The 21217-nt window shown below is 48.2% G+C and overlaps 1 protein-coding gene across 6 annotated transcripts in view; it reads right to left on the minus strand.

Moving 5' to 3' along the window:
• BIRC6 (baculoviral IAP repeat containing 6) overlaps positions 1-21217 on the minus strand; it is a 2386688-nt gene that overhangs the window by 2115642 nt on the left and 249829 nt on the right. For all 6 annotated transcript variants that reach the window (XM_086926902.1, XM_086926900.1, XM_086926901.1 and 3 more), the window contains exon 10: positions 12901-14283. In XM_086926902.1, coding sequence (XP_086783028.1) covers positions 12901-14283 — 1383 coding nt within the window. The remainder of the gene's footprint in view (positions 1-12900; positions 14284-21217) is intronic.

Consider the following 21217-nt stretch of genomic DNA (forward strand, 5'->3'; position numbering starts at 1 on the left):
GTGGCCTACCGTGAACCGCAGGTAACGCCGGTGGGTCGGCAGGACGGGGATGTGGAAATACGCGTCCTGCAAGTCCAACGCTACCATCCAGTCTCCTGGGTCTAGGGCAGCCAAGACCTGAGCCAGTGTCAGCATTTTGAACTTCTCCTTCCGGAGGAAGACGTTGACGTTCCTCAGATCCAAGATAGGGCGTAGGCCCCCTTTGCCCTTCTTGGGTACCAGAAAGTAGTGGGAGTAGCAACCACGTCCTACTTCTGGCCCAGGAACGCGCTCGATGGCCCCCTTGGCCAAGAGGGCCGAAACTTCCTCCTGCAGGAGCCGCAAGTGATCCACCGATACGCGGTGGTGTTGCGGTGGCATGGCTTGAGGGGTCGTCTCGAAGGGGAGGGAGTAGCCCCTTCGGACGATCTGCAGCACCCACCTGTCCGAAGTGACAGTGCGCCAGTGAGAGTGGTGATGGCGAACCCTGCCTCCCACTGGCGTCACATGGGCCGAAAAGCACGGACTAGGAGGTTTTAGAGGTGGATGCCGCGGAGGCAGGTGTGGACTGACTCCGCCTGTTTCCCTGACCGCCTCCACGGCGGTTTCCACGGCCGCCGCCGCGCTGGACGACAGTTTGCGGCGAGTGGCTGGCAGCACGTGGGGGGACGCCCCTTCCTTGGCCACGAAAGGAGCGAAAGGCACCCGTTTGCTGGCGCGGGGCCGAGAGGCCCAAGGACTTGGCCGTAGCCCTGGAGTCCTTAAAGCGCTCAAGCGCGTGGTCTGCCTTGTCGCCAAAGAGGCGACGGCCATCGAACGGCATGTCCATAAGGGTGTTTTGGACGTCTGCCGAAAAATTGGCGGATCTCAGCCAGGCATGGCGTCGTACCGCCACCATCGTAGCCATCGCTCTGCCCAGCGAGTCAGTAGTATTCAGCCCACACCTGATTGAATACTTGGCTGCGTCCCGGCCCTCCACAAGGGCTTGGCAGAGTTTGGCCCGTACCTCCAACGGGCACTCTGGCAGCACTTCCACCACCGTTTCCCACAGAGAGTGGGTGTAGCGGCCCAAGAGGCATGCGGTGTTGGAAGACCGCAGTCCCAAACTAAGGGACGAGAAGATCTTCTTGCCATAGTTCTCGTACCTCTTGGATTCCCTGTCCGGCGGGGCCGTCGGGAATGCGGTCTGGGAATTAGAGGCCTGGATGACCAGACTCTCGGGGTGGGGTGGGAGGACAGGAAACATGGGTCGCCCGGAGCCGGGCGGTGGCGTCTGGCCACGTTCCTATCTACGGGCGAACTCGTAGCGGGCCTGGACCAAGTGCCCAAAAGAACGTCCGTCAAGGCCTCATTAAACGGCAGCAGAGGCTCCATGGAGCATGACTGCGGCTTAAGGACCTCAGTGAGGAGGTTAGTCCTCACGGCCGCGACGGGGAGCTCAAGGCCCAAGGCCTTGGCAGCCCTTGTCAACACCACACCATAGGTAGCTCCCTCCTCCGAAGCCACGGTAGTAGGAGAGACAAATCCAGTGTCTGGAGAGGTGTCCAGGTCACTGGCCTCCCCAAGGTCTCCTGCCCAGTCCATGTTAGACTGGCACTCCCTGGCCAGAGGGTCCTCAGACCCCTCCCAATCCTCCTCATCCCTCATCTCCTGAGATTCAGGGTCGTAATTATATGAGGTCGGTTCGTAGAAGCTAAAATCTCCAAACGGCGTCGGGATCGGCGCCGATAGGCGTCGTCCCGACGTCGGAACCGAATGAAAGGAGGCATCGGGGACGGCGCCGGAGGGGACACCACACGGACCGACGCCGGGGGGGTCGTAAGGTCCACCAGTGACGATCCATCGCCCGAGGAAGGTCCAGCGGCGCCCTGCGGCGCCGGGCCCGAAGGCGCTGGGGCCGCTGCACCCCTGCGGCGCTGGGCCAGAGGGCACCGGCGGTGTCGGGATCGTGGGGCCCTGCGGCGCCGGGTTCGAAGGCGTCGGCGGCGTCGGGGCCGAAGCACCCGACGGCGTCGGGGTCAAAGCCCCCGACCCACTAGGGCCCCCAGACGGGTTCGCTGGGCTCGAAGGCGCCGCGGAACCCATCGGAGGAGAAAGGGACCTCATGGCCATGAGGAAACGCTCAATCTCCTCCGGCGTCGCGTTCAGCCCAGGGACCGGAGGGTATGGGGCCGGACGCGGCGCCCGCGACTCCCGAGGAGCCGCGTGGGCGGTGTCACCCGAACCCCCGGCCGCATCGCGCGAGCGTCGGGGGGAGTCAGAAGAGCGATGATGTCTCGCACTCGTCGCAATGCTTGAATCCGGGCATCCCTACAGGTACCGTCGGAGTCGTACAGACTTCGAAATGGATCAAAAGATCACCAAAACGTAGTCAAAAAGTGACTAGGGAACTGCTCTCTCCAGATCTGCGCTGGCAGGCGCGGAAAAAAGAAGAACTGACGTCAGCACGCGGAGGCGGCGTCTAAGTACTCCGACGACGTCATTACGGCGCCCACGACGCAGACGACGGACGCGGAGCTGCAGACGACGCGCAAGGGTACTGCTACGCAAAAGTTTTCGGATCCAGTCTGACGCCTGGGGATATTCTAAGGTAAGGAATCTATCACTAACGTGTCTCTTTCAGATCATGGCTTTCAATCAAAACCTTGTTGAAAGGTAAAAGAGGCTAAGAACAGTTTAGTCAGGTTGGAGGACCTCAGTCAGAAATTTGTTTTCACTTCCTGACAAGGGTGCTGAAGGTCCAGGATCTCTGTGGTTATGTGCACTACTAAAGCAAATGATGCAGACTCCTCAGTGGCTGGCCCCAGATAGGAGAATACCACACTATCCGGTGATGTATCCAGCCCCCTGGCTTCTAGCTTCTAGGAACTCACCATACCAGCTGGCCCCTTGGCTAGTTAATGGTATCATCATAGGTGCCCTCATCCTTGTCAAAAAGATCATGGAGGAATTGTTCCCTGCTTGGGAACCAGGGCACAATGTGAGAATTGGGATTTGGGAGTAGCAACTTTGAGGTCCACACCAGAGGGTCTGCAGTGCAACGCTGAGTAAAGGCATTGGTTGCTCTACTAATGCTGTTGGTGCCAGCATCGGTGAGGCTTATCTTTACATAGAGGATGGTGCCAGTAGCAGCATCAGCCTAGGGTTCGGCACAGCTATGGAAACAGACCCAACTGGCGCCAGAGGAGGTCTTGCCAGATGTCTCCGAGGAGACTTCTCAGCTGCATGGGACCTGAATATGCTCCAGAGGGAGCCGCCTGAGCGAATAAGTGAATCATTGCCTCCTGAAACTCATGGAGTTGAGCAGAGTCACCCCGGATCCAGGAAATATGGGCTGGCTCGAAGCAGGTGGTGGAAGCGGAACTGAAAAACTGCTCCGGGAGCGTGTCCTGGAGATGCGATGAACCTGCAACTACTCAGGGTACTTGGGAGTCTCTTTTAGATTGCAGCTCCACTCCTTATGCCAGGCAACAAATAACTGTCTCCAGTTCCTCGATCTAATTCGGGTGCATCCAGGCACACTCACCAGAGGCCATGGGAAGACCCCAGGCCCTAAAGGAACACCAAGTGGGGATTAGAAACAGACATCTGCCTTGGACAGTCGTCACAAGGTTTGAACCCAGAGGATTAATCTGGGGACATGTCCCTTGCACACTGGAGAAAATGTTTTTTAAGATGAAATCCCCAAACCTTGGAGGAAAAAGGTTTCAAAGAGACCAGATATAGCTCTAGATCCACGTCAGTCGGCATGGAAAGAAAGGAAAGGATGTCAGAGCAAATGAGTGGCATTTATAAAGGCCTGCACAAGTCACAACTGGCACAGACAACAACGGTACAGAGCCAGAGGCGCCACATTCCAGCTCGGAGGGGGTACTGCTTCAAAGTTTTCCGGATCCAGTCTGACCCAGGAGGAGTATTCCAAGGTGAGGAATCTGCAGTTGAAAGTCACTATCCTGTGGGGGCAGTCACTGTCTTCAGATATGGCTGCAGGGTACTGGGTGGCAAAATGCCAATGCCCACCATTCAAAAATGAGGTTCCAGCGACAGGGTAGAGGAGCTGGGGAGCCTCTTGCATTACCAACTGGCCTGGCAGGTGGTCTAAGAACTGCAGAACCCATTTGTGGTCACTCTCATCCAGGGCCAACAAAAGTGGGTGACAAACTGGGAAAAAGTACATCATGAGCCAGCTCCAGTAAGACAGCCCTGGGGGAGCGCCAACAAACGGGCTTCCCCAGGCTCAGGGAACTTAGACTCACTATACAGGAGACCATTCTCCCAATAGATATGGTGACCATCAGAAGTGTCTCCATTTGCCTGGGCCTCTGCCAAGTAGGGACCTCTTTCAGCTTGCCATCTGGCTAGGTCAAGTGGGCTGCAGCTCAAGCACTTTCCGACATGTTAGCAAGGGGCCCTTAAGCAAACAAAATGAGTTCAGAAAAAATAAGGGAGCGTAGAAAAAATGTCAGGGGGAATACCACGCCAAAGATGTCCGGTGTAACAGACATTAAAAAACTTGCTGTCAGTGTCATTACACTTCAAATACAAAAGCAAGCCAAACTTATAACAAGTTCATTGCTTCTGCTGAGTACATTATTCATGTAACAAGTAAAAATACATTACACGAAACTATGTTACCATACTAATTCAAATGTAGGCTGCTTTACTCAGAACAAGCTGTAGCATGGCAACCCTAAAATATATCTTGCATGTAAAACAGCCAGTTTAATACTTGCAGGATGAAGACAATGCTTAGGGTCTCTAACCATAAAGTTCTCTTTCATTTACTTTCCAGAAAATGAAAGCAACCCTGTGTATGCATGCTACATGGAGCACTGGTGCCGCAAAAAAGTCAAGGCAGGACCAGTTTTCTAATAAGGAAAATAATGGACTGTACCCATGTGAGAATGATAGAATGAGGAGGAGGGTAAAGTAGCAGAGGAATGTTATGTTATGTTATGTTAATTGGGTTGCTTCTATAGCGCACGGCTACTCCGAGGAGTGTCCCGGCGCTGTTGTAGCCTCACGGGTCATGGGGAAAACAAAAGAAACAGGCGGTACAGGCAGCATGATAAAAGAACAATGTGGAAGAACTTATTGCTGAAACAGCCAGGTTTTCAAATCCTTCCTGAATGCCAAAAGATCGGAACAGGATCTGAGCGTGAGAGGAAGATCGTTCCACAGCAGGGGCGCAAGATGTTTAAAGGAGCGTCCGCCGAGGCGAGCCCGGTGTATCCTAGGGGTGACTGCCCTGGCTTGTGACGAAGAACGAAGGGATCTCGAAGGAAGGTAGAAAGTGATCCACTTCTGAAGATAGCGGGCGCCTAAACCATGCAGGGCTTTAAAGGCGATGGTCAGGGCCTTAAAAGCGATCCGCTTCTTAATGGGCAGCCAGGAATGGGTAGGAGTTTAGAATTCCAGGGAAACAAATATAGAAAGAAAAAAGAAAGTGCGAAAACCACAGTTAAGCTTACAAAAAAAACAATTGGAGAAGAGGGTGTAGAGGGAACAGTAGGGGGAACAGTAGGAGAATTAGGCAACATCATTAATGAGATTTTGTGAGTCGCAGGATCTCCAGAAACAATATAAAGCATTTCAATTACCCCATTATTTTTGGAAAGCATTAAACCATAAGGAGGGGGGATTAGTATGCGATTACCTTTAGGATAATAGTATTGAAACATACTCTTCCACACCAATATTGCATTTTTAACCAGCACAATTTTCCATTTTCACATCATTAATAATTTTCCATTAGCTCATTTATGGTGTTGAACACTGCCCTTCGGATAAGTTTTGCAGTTTGAATTACTAAGTAGGTATGTTCTACTAAAAGCACTCTACAATTCTGGACTGAAAAGAACACATACATTGCCATTTCAAGCTTAAGTGAAGTGGCCCCATTTTCTTTTATAATTTATGTTCAATAATGTCTTGACTCTGTTTAATAACTCGGTGTGCCCTCTGCATAACACTATTGTCTTATGGCGTCTGCTGATGAACACTGCTGACACTCTGACCTCCGCTGTGCTGTGCGAGGAGGAAGAGCCCTTGCTGTGGAAAAAGGACAGCGCTTGGTTTTTGAAGGCGCTACGGAGCTGAGCTTGCAGTATCTGTGACATCCTTGTGTACTGCTCGCGTTTCCCGCTTCGCGGGAAACACTCGCTGTTCTCTGCTGGTCGGCGGACTTACAAGCGGACTTCAGGACCCATAATTCTACTAGTCCTGCAGCACCGCCCTGACACGCCCCCCTCACCTGGCGATAATTGTCCAGCAGGAACGCGCATCGCGGGACGCGCGCGGGCGACGCCGGGCTAAGCCCGGGCAAAGGGCGGGCCCTCTGTGGCCCTCAGTGACCGAGGTAGGCCGGGCTGGGCCCGGTCCCTTATATCTCATTTTATTCACTGTTATTACCTGTTTGCATTTGTGCCCACTTGAGTAGGAGGGTAAATTGATGCAAGTACTGTGATAGCTATACTGCACCCTGGTCCTACCTGGTCCGACAGGGACTGACGTTATTCCAGACTTTTATACGTTTTATATTTCTACATTTCTTTTTAAACTTATTACTGTGGAAAATGTCTAAAACTTTACGATCAGGAAGGGTAGTGGGAGAAAAACCTGCCCGAAAATTAACTACCATCCGCACAAGAAACAAGTCAGTAAACAACCCACCATTGAAAGGTCAATGTCAGTTATCTGAACTCTGGGATCTATCTGGTATAAAAAAAACTAATTGTGCGACTCTAGATAAACCAGATACTAAAGCCCTGGAAGTACACTTACCAACTACCACAGACCCCCGATCTCCCCAGGTTCAGCAGGGGGCCCCCCAAACTACGGTAGGGGGGTCTCCCCTTCGGGACCCCACAGACGGGAAGCTGATGATTGTAAGTGAGCCAGTGCACATACCATCGATTCCTCAGTTACCCATGAATGACAGGCCGGGGGATGACCTGTCTGCACTATCCATTGATCTGGAACTATGGGGACGCTACGTAAGCCCTGCTAAAGTGGAATCTCTGGAGCAATTTAAAGTTCCGGGGGGAGCCACCCCTTCAGGGTTAATGCTGTATAGTAGCACCCCGTCGCTAAATAGACATGAAATATCTGACTTGCTAAACTCCTCCAAGAGCCCCGACCTTAATCTCCTGGATAATATTTGCACTGCGGAAGCGCGAGAAAAGCCGATCTCTGAGTCCATGATCGCGCTGGAACAACTTCTTGCTTCAATTTTGCTGCTTCTAGGGAAATTTGTTGGCAGCTCGGACTGTATTCTTGAATCAGTTACCCAAATCCTAAAGTTATTGCTGCAGAAAGCGCCGGATATGAGTAAGGCCTCTCCCCCTAAGCCTGAACAATTTGTATCGGAGGGGAAATACACAGACATTAGAAGCGAACTAGATAGGAAAAATGAAGTGCCTTCTATGGTCCCTCATAAGGAGGTGCCTCATACTGCAGCATCTAACTGTATCAAAAATATAGTCCTGGAGATAGAGGAGGAGGATAAAGTCTTGCCTGGCCCCAAAACGGTCCAGGAGTTATTTCCTATCTTTGTCCCGGAATGCGGAAAAGATCTCCTGGCCGACAAACCTGAGGTCAATGAAGAAAAGAGAAAATATGGCAAACAAAAAAGTACCAAAGCCAGTAAGAGGAAACCAATTCGAAAATATAGAAAGATGAAGCAACGGAGGATCATTTTCCAAAAATGCACAGAGGCAAGGGAGAATGAAATAAGGAATGGGGAATCCTTATCTACTTCCTTAAAAGTGGACATGGATGTGAACTTAACCGCTTCAACCTCAGTGGAGGAGGAAAATGAACAATGTAGCCTGCTTACCCAGGAAGATTTACCACAAATTGGGGGCTCTCTCCCAGGCTCTCCTTCACGGAGTGCACTAGGAGGACCAATTTCTTATCCATCCGGGACTTTAAACCCTTTGGCCCCCCCCCTTTGTGGTAACAATTGATTCTGAAAATTCTTGCCCTCTGGCCCGGCCTGTAAATATGTCAAAGGCCCCTGTGGATGTGCGGGTCCTAGATTTTGTTCCATTATTCGATACTGACCTTTTGTTAAATAGAGCCTGGCTTCTCAAGCGTTTCAGTGAGGTTGAAAGTCTCTATCACATTCAGTCTAGAGACATAGAACTGGTGTCTCTGTTGGGTGGAAGTCGGGTTTTGAGTATTCGGGTGAAATTTTATTCCCCTATCATAACAAATTTGATACTAGAACAGGCTGAACATTTTCAATGTTTAGGTATTGATATTCTCCCTATCTCTACCCCAGGTAAGCCAAACTCTTTTGGTAAGCAGGGGTTAAGGGGTGGTGAGCAAAACGGGGTAACCTCTCCTCTGAGAGACCTGAAAATTTGGGTTTCCAGGGGAAAACGTTCAGTATCGCACGTGAAGCCTCTTCCACTAATTGAGAATTCCACACTCAATGATGATAATAACCGGTGGAATTGGCTCCATAGTGCATTATCAACAAAAACTAAGGATAACCCCAAATTGTTCCACCATCTTTAACCCAGCATTAAACATTATTTCCTGGAACGCGGCCGGATTCCACAGCAGCCCGGAGAAAATGGCCTTTCTATCCACTCTGGAGGCTGATATATTGTGCATTCAGGAAACATGGTGCATAGATAGGTTAACGCCTTTAAAAGATTTCTATGTTTTGGAAGTTCCGGCTGCGCACTCTAGGAAAGGGCATGCTAGGGGGGGGCTCGCCTGTTTACTGTCAAATAAGTTTCAATGGAGATTTTCCCATTATATTGATTCCAGTAGACTTTTCCACACAATAACATTAGAGAATTTGTCCCATGATAATGTAAAATACTCCATGGTAATTTTTAATGTGTATATTCCGCCTGAGGAATGTTTTAACGATAAATTGCAGCGGGTTCTCCAGTATATGGAAAAGATAAAAAATTCCCCTCCTTTTCCTGTAATTTTGCTTATAGGTGATTTGAATTGTAAAATTTCAAACGCTAGTCTAAAACTCTTCAGGGATAAAGTTAAGGAGGAAGTACATTGCATCCCCCAGACGCTTTTCCCGGAAAACTTAAGGACAAATAAAAGGGGGAAGATCTTGCTAAAAGAACTAGCGATCGGGGATGGTATTATCTTAAATGGAAGACTTCCATCTGACGTCCCCGCAAATTATACCCACAAATCCCCCTTTGGGTCATCAATTTTGGACTATGCTATCGCCAGCTATGGTCTGTTTCCCCAGATTCTTGATTTAAAGATCATACCCACGACTCTGAGCGACCATAGTATATTGTTACTATCAGTTTCCTTAAACTCTCTGAATACGGCGTCCTGGTCGCTAAATGGCAAGGAGGCTACCTTCCACTCTACATCTGGAAGATGCTTCTGGAATAATGCTGCCATCAATGGGGTGCAGGATCTACTGACCGATACCCTTAGCGAAATAGAAGAGTGGAACGGAAATGAAATAGTTTGTTTTGAGGAATTTATGTTAAAGATTTTATTGAATGCTAAAAAAACTGTCCCCCCTAGGAAAAAAGGAGAGGTAGTTCCTCTGACATTGCGTAATCTTAATAGGGAATTAAATAAACTAATCCGTGAACAGTATGTTGAAAGGGTACTGGAACGTGGGAAAGATATCGCTAGGTTAAAAAGAAAGAGAAGCAGACTCAAGCTAAAAATTAAAAGGGACAGGGAGGATGAAGTATGGATTAAATTAAGGGAATCTGCTGCACATGGCAACATTAAAGATTTTTGGGCAATAATCGGGAAAGGATGTGGTACACGCCACTCCCCTACTCCCATATCTATACCAGAAGATCTATGGTCCTCTCATATCCGAGAACTATATGCAGGGAACGGGACCACAGGTGTGGATAACTTCATGTATGCTGCCCCTGATGACCTGGTTTTCTATCCCTCTGAGAAAGAAATCGAGACGGCTATAAAAAATATGCGATCCTCTGGGGCCATGGGACCGGATGAGCTTCCGATGACGGTCCTAAAACAAGACCCCTTAAGCTGGAGCAAAATCTTGTACCCCCTGTTTAGGGCATGCCATCTTTCCAAATGTGTTCCTGCTTCTTGGAGAGGAAGCATTCTGGTCCCTATCTTCAAAAAGGGGGCAAGGGACAGCCCCAGTAATTATCGCTTGATTGCGCTCCTCGACTCCATCGGAAAGGTCTTTGCGAAATGTGTCCTCAGTTCTCTTTCTGATTGGGTCGAGGAGCGCAACATTTTGCCGTTGGAACAGACTGGTTTCCGAAGGGAGCATGGCACTCTGGATAACCTGACTGCCCTTCAGGTGATTACTGATAAATATGTCCAGGTGAGAGGGGGTGTCGTATACGCCGCCTTCATTGATTTCTCCACAGCGTTCGATAAAGTAGATCGTGGAACGCTGTGGAGAAAAATGGCGACGCTGGGTGTCCCTACTCCCCTGTTGGAATTGGTGCGGGCTCTGCACACTGAGACCTGGTGCAGGGTCTTAATGGGGGGCGAAAGGGGGCTTTCGGCCAAAATACCGTCTCAGAATGGCCTTAAACAAGGCTGCATATTGGCACCCCTTTTGTTTTCCCTATATACAACTGACCTCCCTGCTACTGTGTCTCACAGTGAGGGGATCGCGCCGTTGATAGGAGGGGCGCCAATATCCTGTCTGATGTATGCCGACGATGTGTTGTTGCTCGACTTAACTCCCACGGGTCTGGCAAACCGGCTTCAGGCCCTTCAGGACTTTGCCGGGGAGCATCATATGAAGATTAATATTAACAAAAGTAAAGTGATGTGTATTGCTGGTAGGAAGAAATGCCGCTCGACAAATTTTGGTTGGGCTATTGGAGGGCATAGATTGGAGGTCGTAACTTGTTATACCTTTTTAGGGAAAATATTCTCGGCCAATATGAGCGAGAATCTCCATATAGAGCACTGCTCTCGCAAAGCTCTTGCCCATGGCAATGGGTTAAAGTCCCTATACCTGGCAACGGGGAAAAGACATTTTTCTAGCCTTCTAGAAGTATTTAGAGCTAAAATCCCCGCAACCATCTTGTACGGTATAGAAATAATAGAGATAAAATATTGGGACTTTTGCCACAAGACTGAGGGAAAACTCCTAAGATCCCTCTCGACTCTTAACAATGCCTGTCCACTGGCCGCCTGCAGGCTGGATTTTGGACTCAGGAGTGCCTGGGTTCAGGGGCTGTGTGCCCTAATAAGGTGGGTAGCCAGTTTGGCCAGAGCGAGAGAGGGAACCCTGCGAGTTTTACTCAAAAATGAACTTTTGGGCAATTTTAAGGAGTTCTCTAAACTCGTTAGTAATTTCAGAGGGGCTGTGAAAATCCTTAAACTGGATGAAAGCGCTCTTTTCTCCTACTCTCCCACGCAGTTAAAGCAGGTCCTTAAGGAGGCTTCGTGGGAGTATAGTTTTCTATCCGACAAAAAAACAGTTGGAGATAAAAGGAATGTGGAGCCGCTCATCTCCTCCTATAGGTTGAAACAGCCTCAACCTTATGCCCTATGGAACTTACCACATGGGATACGTAGGTTTTGGTTTTTATTACGTTATGACTTAATCCCTCTTAACGTGTTGTTGTCCAAATGGCATGGCACTTCACCTTTGTGCAATTTATGTAAATTGAATAACCAGGACTGTATGCATGTACTTTTGATTTGTCCTATGTTACGTAACTTGCGCAATCGATGGCTTAAAGTAATCTGTCTCCGCCTCAGCATTGTCACTTTACAGGATTTTCTTCATGCACTTTATTGCCCACCAAATGAAATGTTCTGTGCTTATGTTTTTAACTTTTTTAAAGGATTTTTAGCTATTTATTAATTTCTCTGGAAAACTGTGTCTGCCCGGCCTTGTCGGACTGATGGCTTGCAGTGTAGCTATTACGGTTCGAATATTATGTTTTTATAATTCTTGTACTTTTGGTGATTGTGTTGCTTTGCTTGTATATGTTTATGTGGCCCTCTTTGAGAGCCAAAACATAATAAATAAATTTGAAATTTGAAATTTGAAATTATGGTGTAATGTAAACATAAAATTTCTCACATGTCTTAAGCAGATTAATTTATATCACTCTCCTGATCAATGTCTCCATGGCTAGTCTGCTTGGCACTCATACATCCTTCTCAGTTTCAACTTTCCCATTAGTCCTCCTGCTGCACCCTGATCAATATTTAATCTACCCACTTCTCCACATTATGCTAACGCCTATAGTTCCTAGTCATTTTCTAATTTTCATTACTACACCACACAATTACATTTAGCTCTTTTGCTTCTTCCTGTTCTACACTCTCTCTTATACTGAATTTCTGCCCTACCTAATTGTTGTCCTATATGAAATTCTTCATGAATGGTGTAACGCTGTCCTACTCTTTGCCTCCTACCCTTCTCCACATTTTTTAGGTCCTCCTCCATAGCTTCTTTCTCATTCAATTAATGTTCTTCATTTGTTAGTATATCTCTTCAGCACTCCTCAGCAGTCTCTGTATGCCAGACTCAATGTCCCTACAAAGCAAGCGTCCTAGAGCAGTCTGTTAAATAATGAAAGAGATGTCGCAGGGCTGGATGATAAGTTAATCATTAAAGCTCTGTAGGTCAGTACATTCTCAGATGCATCAGCTTTCACCTTTTTTGTGAACTTAAACATAGTAACACTCATGTGACCTCATTTGATAAGTATTACAAATAAGGCTTCTTCACTGTACAATACAGTATAATTATTCCCTGAACAACTAAATCACTGATGCCAATTGGTATCTGTGTGTAGCGAATAGTTTGTTTTTAGCTTTAAGTAGCACTGAAAAGACTGTTTAGCTGCATCAACAGCTGAAAACATGAATCTGTTTTCTAACCTTGACCAACAGACGTCAATGCTTCAATTTCTTAATTCCCCCCCCCCCCTAAAAAGCAGAATACCTTACCCTTGGTGCATGCACAGAGCCGGTCGGTTCCTGAACAAAATATCACAGATACAAATGGATCCATTTCATCTGTACCCTCTTTTTGGGGGGGCTCCACTTTGCCCAGGATTTCGAAGTTTGAAATATCAAGCACCTTCACATACCCACCCCGAGTAGTTATTACCAAGTGCCCAAGGTTAGCGAGATTAGATTTCTTTTCTTTGCCATTCTTGGGGTTGGACATTTGGTCTTCAGTAGGCTCCTCAGAATCTTCTCCATTATCCAGTATGTCTGGTGGCAGCAAAAACAATGAGGTAATTGAGTCTTGGGGATCTTTGATTTGATGGATTTTGACTGGTTCCTCCTCCAAAGTCACTATCCTGGTTGTATAGTTCATTTTATAAAGCACCAGATACCCACCACTAGCAACTGGCTGCTCAGACTGAATGAACAAAGTTGTCTGTGCATCTGTTGGTAAGTCGGTTTGAATCAAATTTATGTTTGTGCCGTTTGCCACCGACAAATTGGCTTCCAGTTCATCTTTCCTCCTGCTACACAGCGCAGAGTTCAATTTATTTAAATTATTCAAGGCCTCAACTTGATTTATTGCACTTAGGGACTCAGCCGGGCATGCCCGTAAACATACCAACAAATGAACACCATCCAAGCAAGGGGTCACTGAATCAACGCATAGATTCTCCTCCTCTGGGAGCTTTGGCAACCGGAGACACTGAACCAAAGTCCCAGGTTTGGGAACCATACAACTCCACTTGTCTGAGTCCACAGACACCAGGCCAGCTGCTGCATCAGCAAATTGCTGAATGTACGTTACTGGGGGGTCCTGTAACAGCAACTGTTCCTGACTGTCTAGCTCCATCTCTATGATCTGGGGAACAGTGAAGCCATCATCATGTAAACTTTTGCTTATAATATTATTCATCTGAGAAAATATTTTTCCTGCTTTATCCTCACTCTCTTTGATGCTATAAAGGAGAAGAATTGGCAAAGTCCTCATTACCAGAGGGGAATTGAGTTCCGAACTAGTACCAGATTCATTGTCAACGGAGCCTTGCTCGGATGTAGTTTCAGCCTGAGTCCTACTTAAAGCATCCAATGATTTCCTAGAGTTACTGCTAATAGGTGAAGCAATGAGAGACTTGTATGCTAAAAAACCCCCAGCTAGCAAACAAGGGAAGGGAATGTTGTGCTGTTCCAGATGCTTTTCCTTTTTTTCCGTCTTACAACTGGCCAAAGAGGGATTTGCTCCAAGTTCTTCCAAATCTTTCACAGTATCTTCTAGAACATTAGCAACTATTTCCCACTGAAGCTTCTCAGGCTGCTGAAGAATGCTTAGAGCAGTGATGTCCAAAATGGCCTCCATTGTTTCTTTCTGAGAAGCATGCCCTATAAAATAAAAATGAAGTACAACATGAATGGAAGATTTTTCATCAAGAAATCTCAGAGCTGAATTCACACACTAATGTTTAACTTTATTGATTAAAACCATTCTCTGATGAAAGGACATAACTGAAGTAAAAAAATAACTATTAGATCTTGTGTATAAATACGTAAACACAAATGAACACTGAAATTTTGTTCTAAAAAACAATTGACAAATACAGATTACTAGTTGCACTAGTCACCATCATCTATCAAGTCTTTCAGACAACAGAAATTATTATCCAAGGAACTAATGCTTAGCATTTTGACTAAAATTACTTCAGGCCATAACTTCATTCAAAATACAAATTGTTAAAGAAACTGAGAAGAAATAAACATTTGCCTGTAAATTCTCAGCGTAGACTATTAATGATCTGAAGACACTTGGGTGGTGGGGTGTGGTGTAATGGTTGCTGGCCTGTCGAAGGATCTGTGGTTCAATCAAAGAGCCAGGTCTTGTCTTGAGGTCCTTCCTAAATTGAAGTAGTGACTGGGATTGCCCGAGGTGGAGAGGGATAGTGTTACAGGTCTTTGCTGCAAGGTTGGTGAAGGATCTTCCTCCGGCTTTGGTTTTGCGGATATGTGGGACGGTAGCCAGGTGGAGCAGGTGTCTTTGGTGGGTTTGTGAAATGCGAAGCGCAGGTTGAGGTGTGCAGGTCCCACGTCGTGTAGGGCTTTGTAGGCGTGTGTGAGGAGCTTGAGAGTGATTCTTTTGTTGACAGTGAGCCAGTGGAGGTCTCTCAGGTGGCTGTTGATGTGGCTAAAGCAGGGGATCTGGAGGACGAGTCTAGCAGAGACATTCTGAATGATCTGCAGTTTTATTAGGAGTTTCTGGGTGATGCCAGCACACAGTATTTTTCTGTAGTCAACTCTGCAGCTGATGAGTGCATGGGTGACCATCTTTCTGAACTTGGTGGGATCCACTTTAAAATATTTCAGAGCAGGTTTAATGTGTGGAAGCAGGATGATAAGAAGGCGTTGATCTGGCAGTTCATGGTGACTGAGGAGTCCAGGATGATGCTGAGGTTTTGTGTGTAGTCGGTAGGTTGTAGGGGGGGGGTTCCAAGTGCTGTGGGCCACCAGCAGTCGTCCCAGACGGAGGGGGTGGAGCCCATGATGAGGACTTTGGTCTTCTCTGAGTTGAGCTTCAGGCAGCTGTTCTTCATACAGGTGGCGACAGCCTTCATCCTGTCGTGGAAGTTGCCCTTGGCAACTGTTGATTAGTTGGTGAGGGAGATAATCAGCTGGGTATTGTCGGCATTGGAAATGTTGAGTCAGTGGTACTGACTGATGGCTGCGAGCAGGGCCATGTACATGTTTAAGAGAGTGAGGCACTCCGCAGCTGATCTTTGTGGGTTCTGAGTGGAACTGTGGTGGCCTGAGACACTGTGTTTGGCCAGGGAGGAAGGAGTGGATCCATTCTAGGGCTCTGTTGCCGATGCTGGTGTTGTGGAGTCTTGGGCATAGGGTGTGGTGAGAGACGGTTAGAAGGCGGCAGAGCGGTCAAGAGGATGAGGAGTGCAGTTTCGCCTTGGTCGAGGACGGAGCAGACGTAGTCTGTGGCAGTGAGGAGGGCAGTCTCGGTGACGTCTTTGCTTCGGAAGCCAGCTTGGAAGTGGTCCAGGATGTGGTTTGCTTGATGGCCTTCTCAGTGACCTTAGCTGGGAAGGGGAGAAAAGAGATGGGTCTGAGGTTCTTGAGGTCCGTCAAGTCGCCAGAGGATTTCTTCAGCAAGGGGTTTATCTCTGCATGTTTCCAGTCTTCCGGGGAAGTGGTGGAGCTGATGGTGCAGCAGAGTTCGGGGGCAATGGTGGTGGTGTTGAAGATGTTGTGCAGGCAGGGGCCTTAGGATGTGCCGGACTGAATGCTCTTCATAATCTTGAAGGTGTTGTGAGCCGCAAGGAGTTCAGCTGAATAGGGTCTGTTGGGGTTCGGTGTCATAGGGTGCAGTGGCTGCGGGTGCAGTGGGAGGGTCTTGGGTATCATTGCAGTCGAATATCTCCTTAATCTTGCGGTGGAAGTAGGTGGCGAGGTTGTTGCAGAGGTCTTGGGAGGGTGGGATGTCTGCTGTCTCTGTGCTGGGTCTGGCGAAATCTTTAATATCAGCAAAAAGTTATTTACTATAGAGTGCACTGGCCAGTTCTTGTGGGGCACTTTCTTCGTTGTTCTGAGGTGGTGGTGGTGTGCGGTATTAGCGGTCTTCAAGGCTGAGTGGTCCTCCGGGGTATTGCTGCTCCTCCATCTCTTCTGGAGCAGTTTACATGTGTGTCTGGACTCATGGAGGGCGGGAGGGAACCAGCTGGCTTTCTTGGAGTGTTGCTTGCGTGACGCTTACTTCAGGAGAGCCATAAAGTCTACGCAGTCAGAGATCCAACAGTGGAGGTTGCATGCTAAGGTATTAGCGCCCGTGGATGTGGGTGGAGCGGTTTTGTGGAGGAAGGTGGCGAGCTGTTCTTTGGTGACCTTGTTCCAACTTCTACAAGGGTAATGGTGGGCGTGGTGGTGTACCGTGAGTTTGGTCAAGGAGAAGTGGACGCAGCGGTGGTCAGCTCACAGGAGCTCGGTGGTGTGACTGAAGATGATGTTGCTGGTGGAGAAGACGGGGTGACACATGTGCACCGCTGAGTGGGTTGGGGAAGTTGCCCGTTGCTTGAGTCAGACAGTTATGAGTTTCTCCAGCAGAGACAAGGTTGTTTTTGTCGTTGGAGATGTCCAGGTGAAAGTTGAGGTCGCTGAGGAGGATGTTGTCCGTGAAGGAGAGATTGTGTGATGTGATGTAGTAGATGATGGAATCGCTGAAGGGTGGTGGGTTTGGTCTGTAGATGAGGGTGCCACAGAGGGCGGTGTTCGAGTTGGTCTGGACTTGGAAGTGGAGGTGCTCCACGTTGGTTGAGTGGTCGTCTGTGTGGGTGGTGAGGCGGTATACGATGGCGATGCCTCCCACTGGTCTGTTGATGTGATCCTTGTGAATGATCTTGTAGCTGTCCAGGATGGCATGAGCTGTCCCGGCGGAAGTGGAGTTTATGCAGGTTTCCGTGAGGAAGGTGATGTCAGGGTTGACACGGTCAAGGAGGTCCCAGATCTCCACGCTTGTTTGTGGAGGTAACGTGGGTTGAGCAGGATACAGTTGAGACAGTCGCGTCAGGTGTTTGTCGGTCGTGTGGTGGGTGGGGCTGGTGTGCAGTGGCCAGCGAAGGTGCAGCTGCAATTCTGGCAGGAATAAGGCCCTGTGTGTCCTTCAGCAATGCCTGGTGGCAGACGGTATGGTGTCCAGTGATGAGGGTGTGGAGGGTTCTGGCTCTGTATCTATGGATGCCCCGAGAACCAGGGTCTGTGGCCCTGGGCGCAGTCCAGGCACGGACGGCGTAGACTGGCTTGACTTTGGCATGCCTTTGGCACGGCCACCATAAGTAATGTGAGAAGGGAGGCTAGACAGCTGGGAGGCAGGAAAGCAGGAAGCGGTACTGGAGGGGGACAGGTCTGCCGGGGACGAGCAGCGGCAGGGACACAGTGGGAAAAGGGACAAAAAGAGGAAAAAGGCAAGAGAGTAGAAAAGTGAAAAAAGCAACAAAAAAAGTAAAAAAAATGGAGGGGAAAAAGGGATCAGAGGGCAGAGCATCGGTGGAGCAGAGAAGCTCCCAACTGGACCACCAGGGATGAGGCGCAGGCGGGTACCTGCGGGTGGTGGAGGGCCTCTAACTTGGACCAGCAAGGGACAAGGGCAGCAGCTACCTAGGCGGAGCTGTGCTGAAAGGGAAGCAGTTCGATGACAAGTGGCATTTGATGGAAAGAGTAAACCGAGGCCTACTGCATCAGATATATGCCTAGAGACTGTAATTAAAGACTTCATATTGCAAGACTGTGGTTTAAATGATACAGAACAACCTCCAGTGTCAACAATCATCTCTGGTAGCAGTTTATCACTTTTTCGGAGATGGCACCACCAAAACAACTTCTCATATTTTATAAACAGTGAATCAACTTTCGAGATCATATGCCTCACTGAATCAATGCTTGAAGGATACCCCCTTTTTTTGAAGAATAGGTCACTATGATTGCCCTCTACACAACAACACTATCTCTAACAGTCTGTGTTTAGTAAAGTCTTTTGGATATTTGTAAAGAATCTTATGCAAGCCTCAGAAGTCTCCATTTCACAAAAGCAAACTATAATGTGGTGGTCAGCGCTAAAAGAGTATGTTCTTCAGCACCTAAAAATAAAAAAAAGAAAGAAAGAAAGAATTTTCTGTAACTGGTCATTTAACATGCTGCTACTGGCACAATGGGCCAGTTGAAAAGCTTCCTGAAGTTCACAAGGTGCGCTCCAATCAGGAAAAAAAAACTGTCTATGTAAAAAGATGAAGACTATTTCATGATCACGTACTGACTGGATGATTTATGAAAAGTTTGTGAAATGATACAAAAATCTATGATCCTGAACAGAATAAAATTACCCAAGATATCCTACCACCAAATTAATAAGAATAGGGATAACTAAGGATAAGGGTCCCACCATAACAGGCCCAAAGTGGTTCAACCACTGAGACACAATTAGTACCCTTCAATTAACGTACCTTAAAAGTGGACAAAACATGGCTAGAATAAGGAGTAGTTTCTGTCCTGTAACTCCAGTTCTGTAGTAGCGGTATCTCTGTTATAGTCATAATCTAGTGAATAGTCCCGCCCATGTGCGTGGACCCCGGCAATCAAAAATAATCTCTTAAGTTGTCAGAATAATGCAGAAACTGCAAAGACACTTAAGAGAGAATTTAAAGACAAATAATGCAGCCTATATCCACAGGCTACATTGTCCAGTACTTAAACTAGAAATTCCACCAAAAAAACACCACACATAATACAGCCTGCCCAGTTTCTACCATAGAGAAACTTGCCTCCCCCAGTAAAAGACTCTGGAATGATAGAGAGGAAGGTAGGGACAGACAAGCCCCATAGGCTGCCATTATGTGGCTTAAATAGGATACTGTGCCTTTAAGAGAACTTTCCAGAACTTCTCCCAGTATCCCAGAATGCATAGCAGGTCCCTCTACTTTCAGTTCTTTTTGAAGGCGAAGCACGCCAGACCTGTCGCATTCCTTACATGATGAACTATCTCCACCGGGGAGGAGGGCGGGCGCTTATGACTATAACAGAGATACCCCTACTACAGAACTGGAGTTACAGGACAGAAACTACTCCTTCTGTAGTAGGGGATCTCTGTGTATAGTCATAATCTAGTGAATAGAATGGCAAGCCCATCCCCACACCAAAGCGGCGGTGGAGAATAAACAAATAACGCCACTACTGTGCGAACAAATTCCGCAGCGAAGCCTGCCCAACCTGAGCGTCTGCCCTGGCGTCAGAGTCCAGGCAGTAATGCTTAGCAAAGGTATGAACCGACTTACAAGTGGCTGCCTTGCAGATTTCAGCAATCGGCACGTTACGGAGCAGAGCCGTCGTGGCAGCTTTGCCCCTGGTGGAATGAGCCTTAGGTTTACCTCCTAAGGTCTTATTAGCCTTTTGGTAACATAATTGTATGCAGGACACAATCCACCTAGAGATGGAATGCTTAGAGGTCGCAAGACCCGTCCTGACCGATCCGTAATTGATGAACAACTGGTCAGACCTACGAATATCTTTGGTTTTATCCAGATAAAATTTCAACACCCTCCTAACATCCAGGGAATAGAGCGACCTCTCCGCTGGGGATGAAGGGTTCTGAAAAAACGTAGGCAAAGTTATGGTCTGGTTGACATGAAAATCAGAAATAACCTTGGGAAGAAATTTAGGGTGAGTACGCATAACAACCTTAGCAGCATGAAATACAGTATAAGGTTCAGTACAACACAACGCCTGAATTTCACTCACCCTGCGGGCCGATGTAATGGCCACGAGGAACGCCGCCTTCCAGGACAGGTGCTGCAACGAAGCCTTATGAATAGGTTCAAAAGGCTCCTTCATCAACCTGGACAGCACCACATTCAGTTCCCATGAAGGCGAAGGAAGCCTGACAGGAGGAAACACTTTCCTAAAACCTTCCAGAAAATCTTTGATCACAGGGATCTGGAAAAAGGAGGTCTGGGAAGGGCCTTTCCTGCAGGCAGTCAATGCGGCGAGATGAACCTTAATGGAATGAACATTAAGTCCAGACTGCACCAAATGCAGAAGGTAAGGAAGGATGACATCTTCCTTGCACGTCGTCGGGTCATAGTTCTTGGACGCACACCAGATACAAAACCTCTTCCACTTGTAAGCATAGGATGTCCGAGTAAAAGGTCGCTTAGACTCCTTCAGTATGTCCATGCAATCTGCAGGCAGATTAAGATGGCCATATTGCACTATCTCAGGAGCCATGCCGCCAAACTCAAAGACGAGAGGTTGGGGTGCAACATCTGCCCCCCGAACTTCGTGAGAAGGTCCGGCCTGCACGGCAGCCGAATGTGAGGAAGGAGAGACCGGTGAAGCAGGTCCGTGAACCACCACTGTCTGGGCCACTCCGGGGCAATGAGTATCATCCGAGCCCTGGACCGGGCCAGCTTGATGAGCACCGCCGGAATCAGGGGAATGGGAGGAAAGGCGTACAGAAAGCTGTCCGTCCAGTCGATCCATAACGCATTCCCCAGCGTCCCCTGCTGGTAGTACCTGGAGGCGAAGTCTCTGCACTTGCTGTTTTCGGCGGTGGCGAACAAATCTACGTCTGGAGTTCCCCACCTTGCGAAGACTTCTCCTAGTACTTCGTCGTTTATGACCCATTCGTGGTTTTCCTAAAAAAAGTCTGCTCAGTGCGTCTGCCTGAACATTCTGCACACCTGGTAGAAGGGTGGCCGTTATCGTCAGTCCTCTGGCTAGGAGCCAGTGCCAGATCGCCTGCACCTCCTGTGACAGAGTGCGTGATCTCGAG

Source organism: Lissotriton vulgaris, chromosome 6 (genome assembly GCF_964263255.1).
Source record: "Lissotriton vulgaris chromosome 6, aLisVul1.2, whole genome shotgun sequence".
Taxonomy (NCBI): Eukaryota; Metazoa; Chordata; class Amphibia; order Caudata; family Salamandridae; genus Lissotriton; species Lissotriton vulgaris.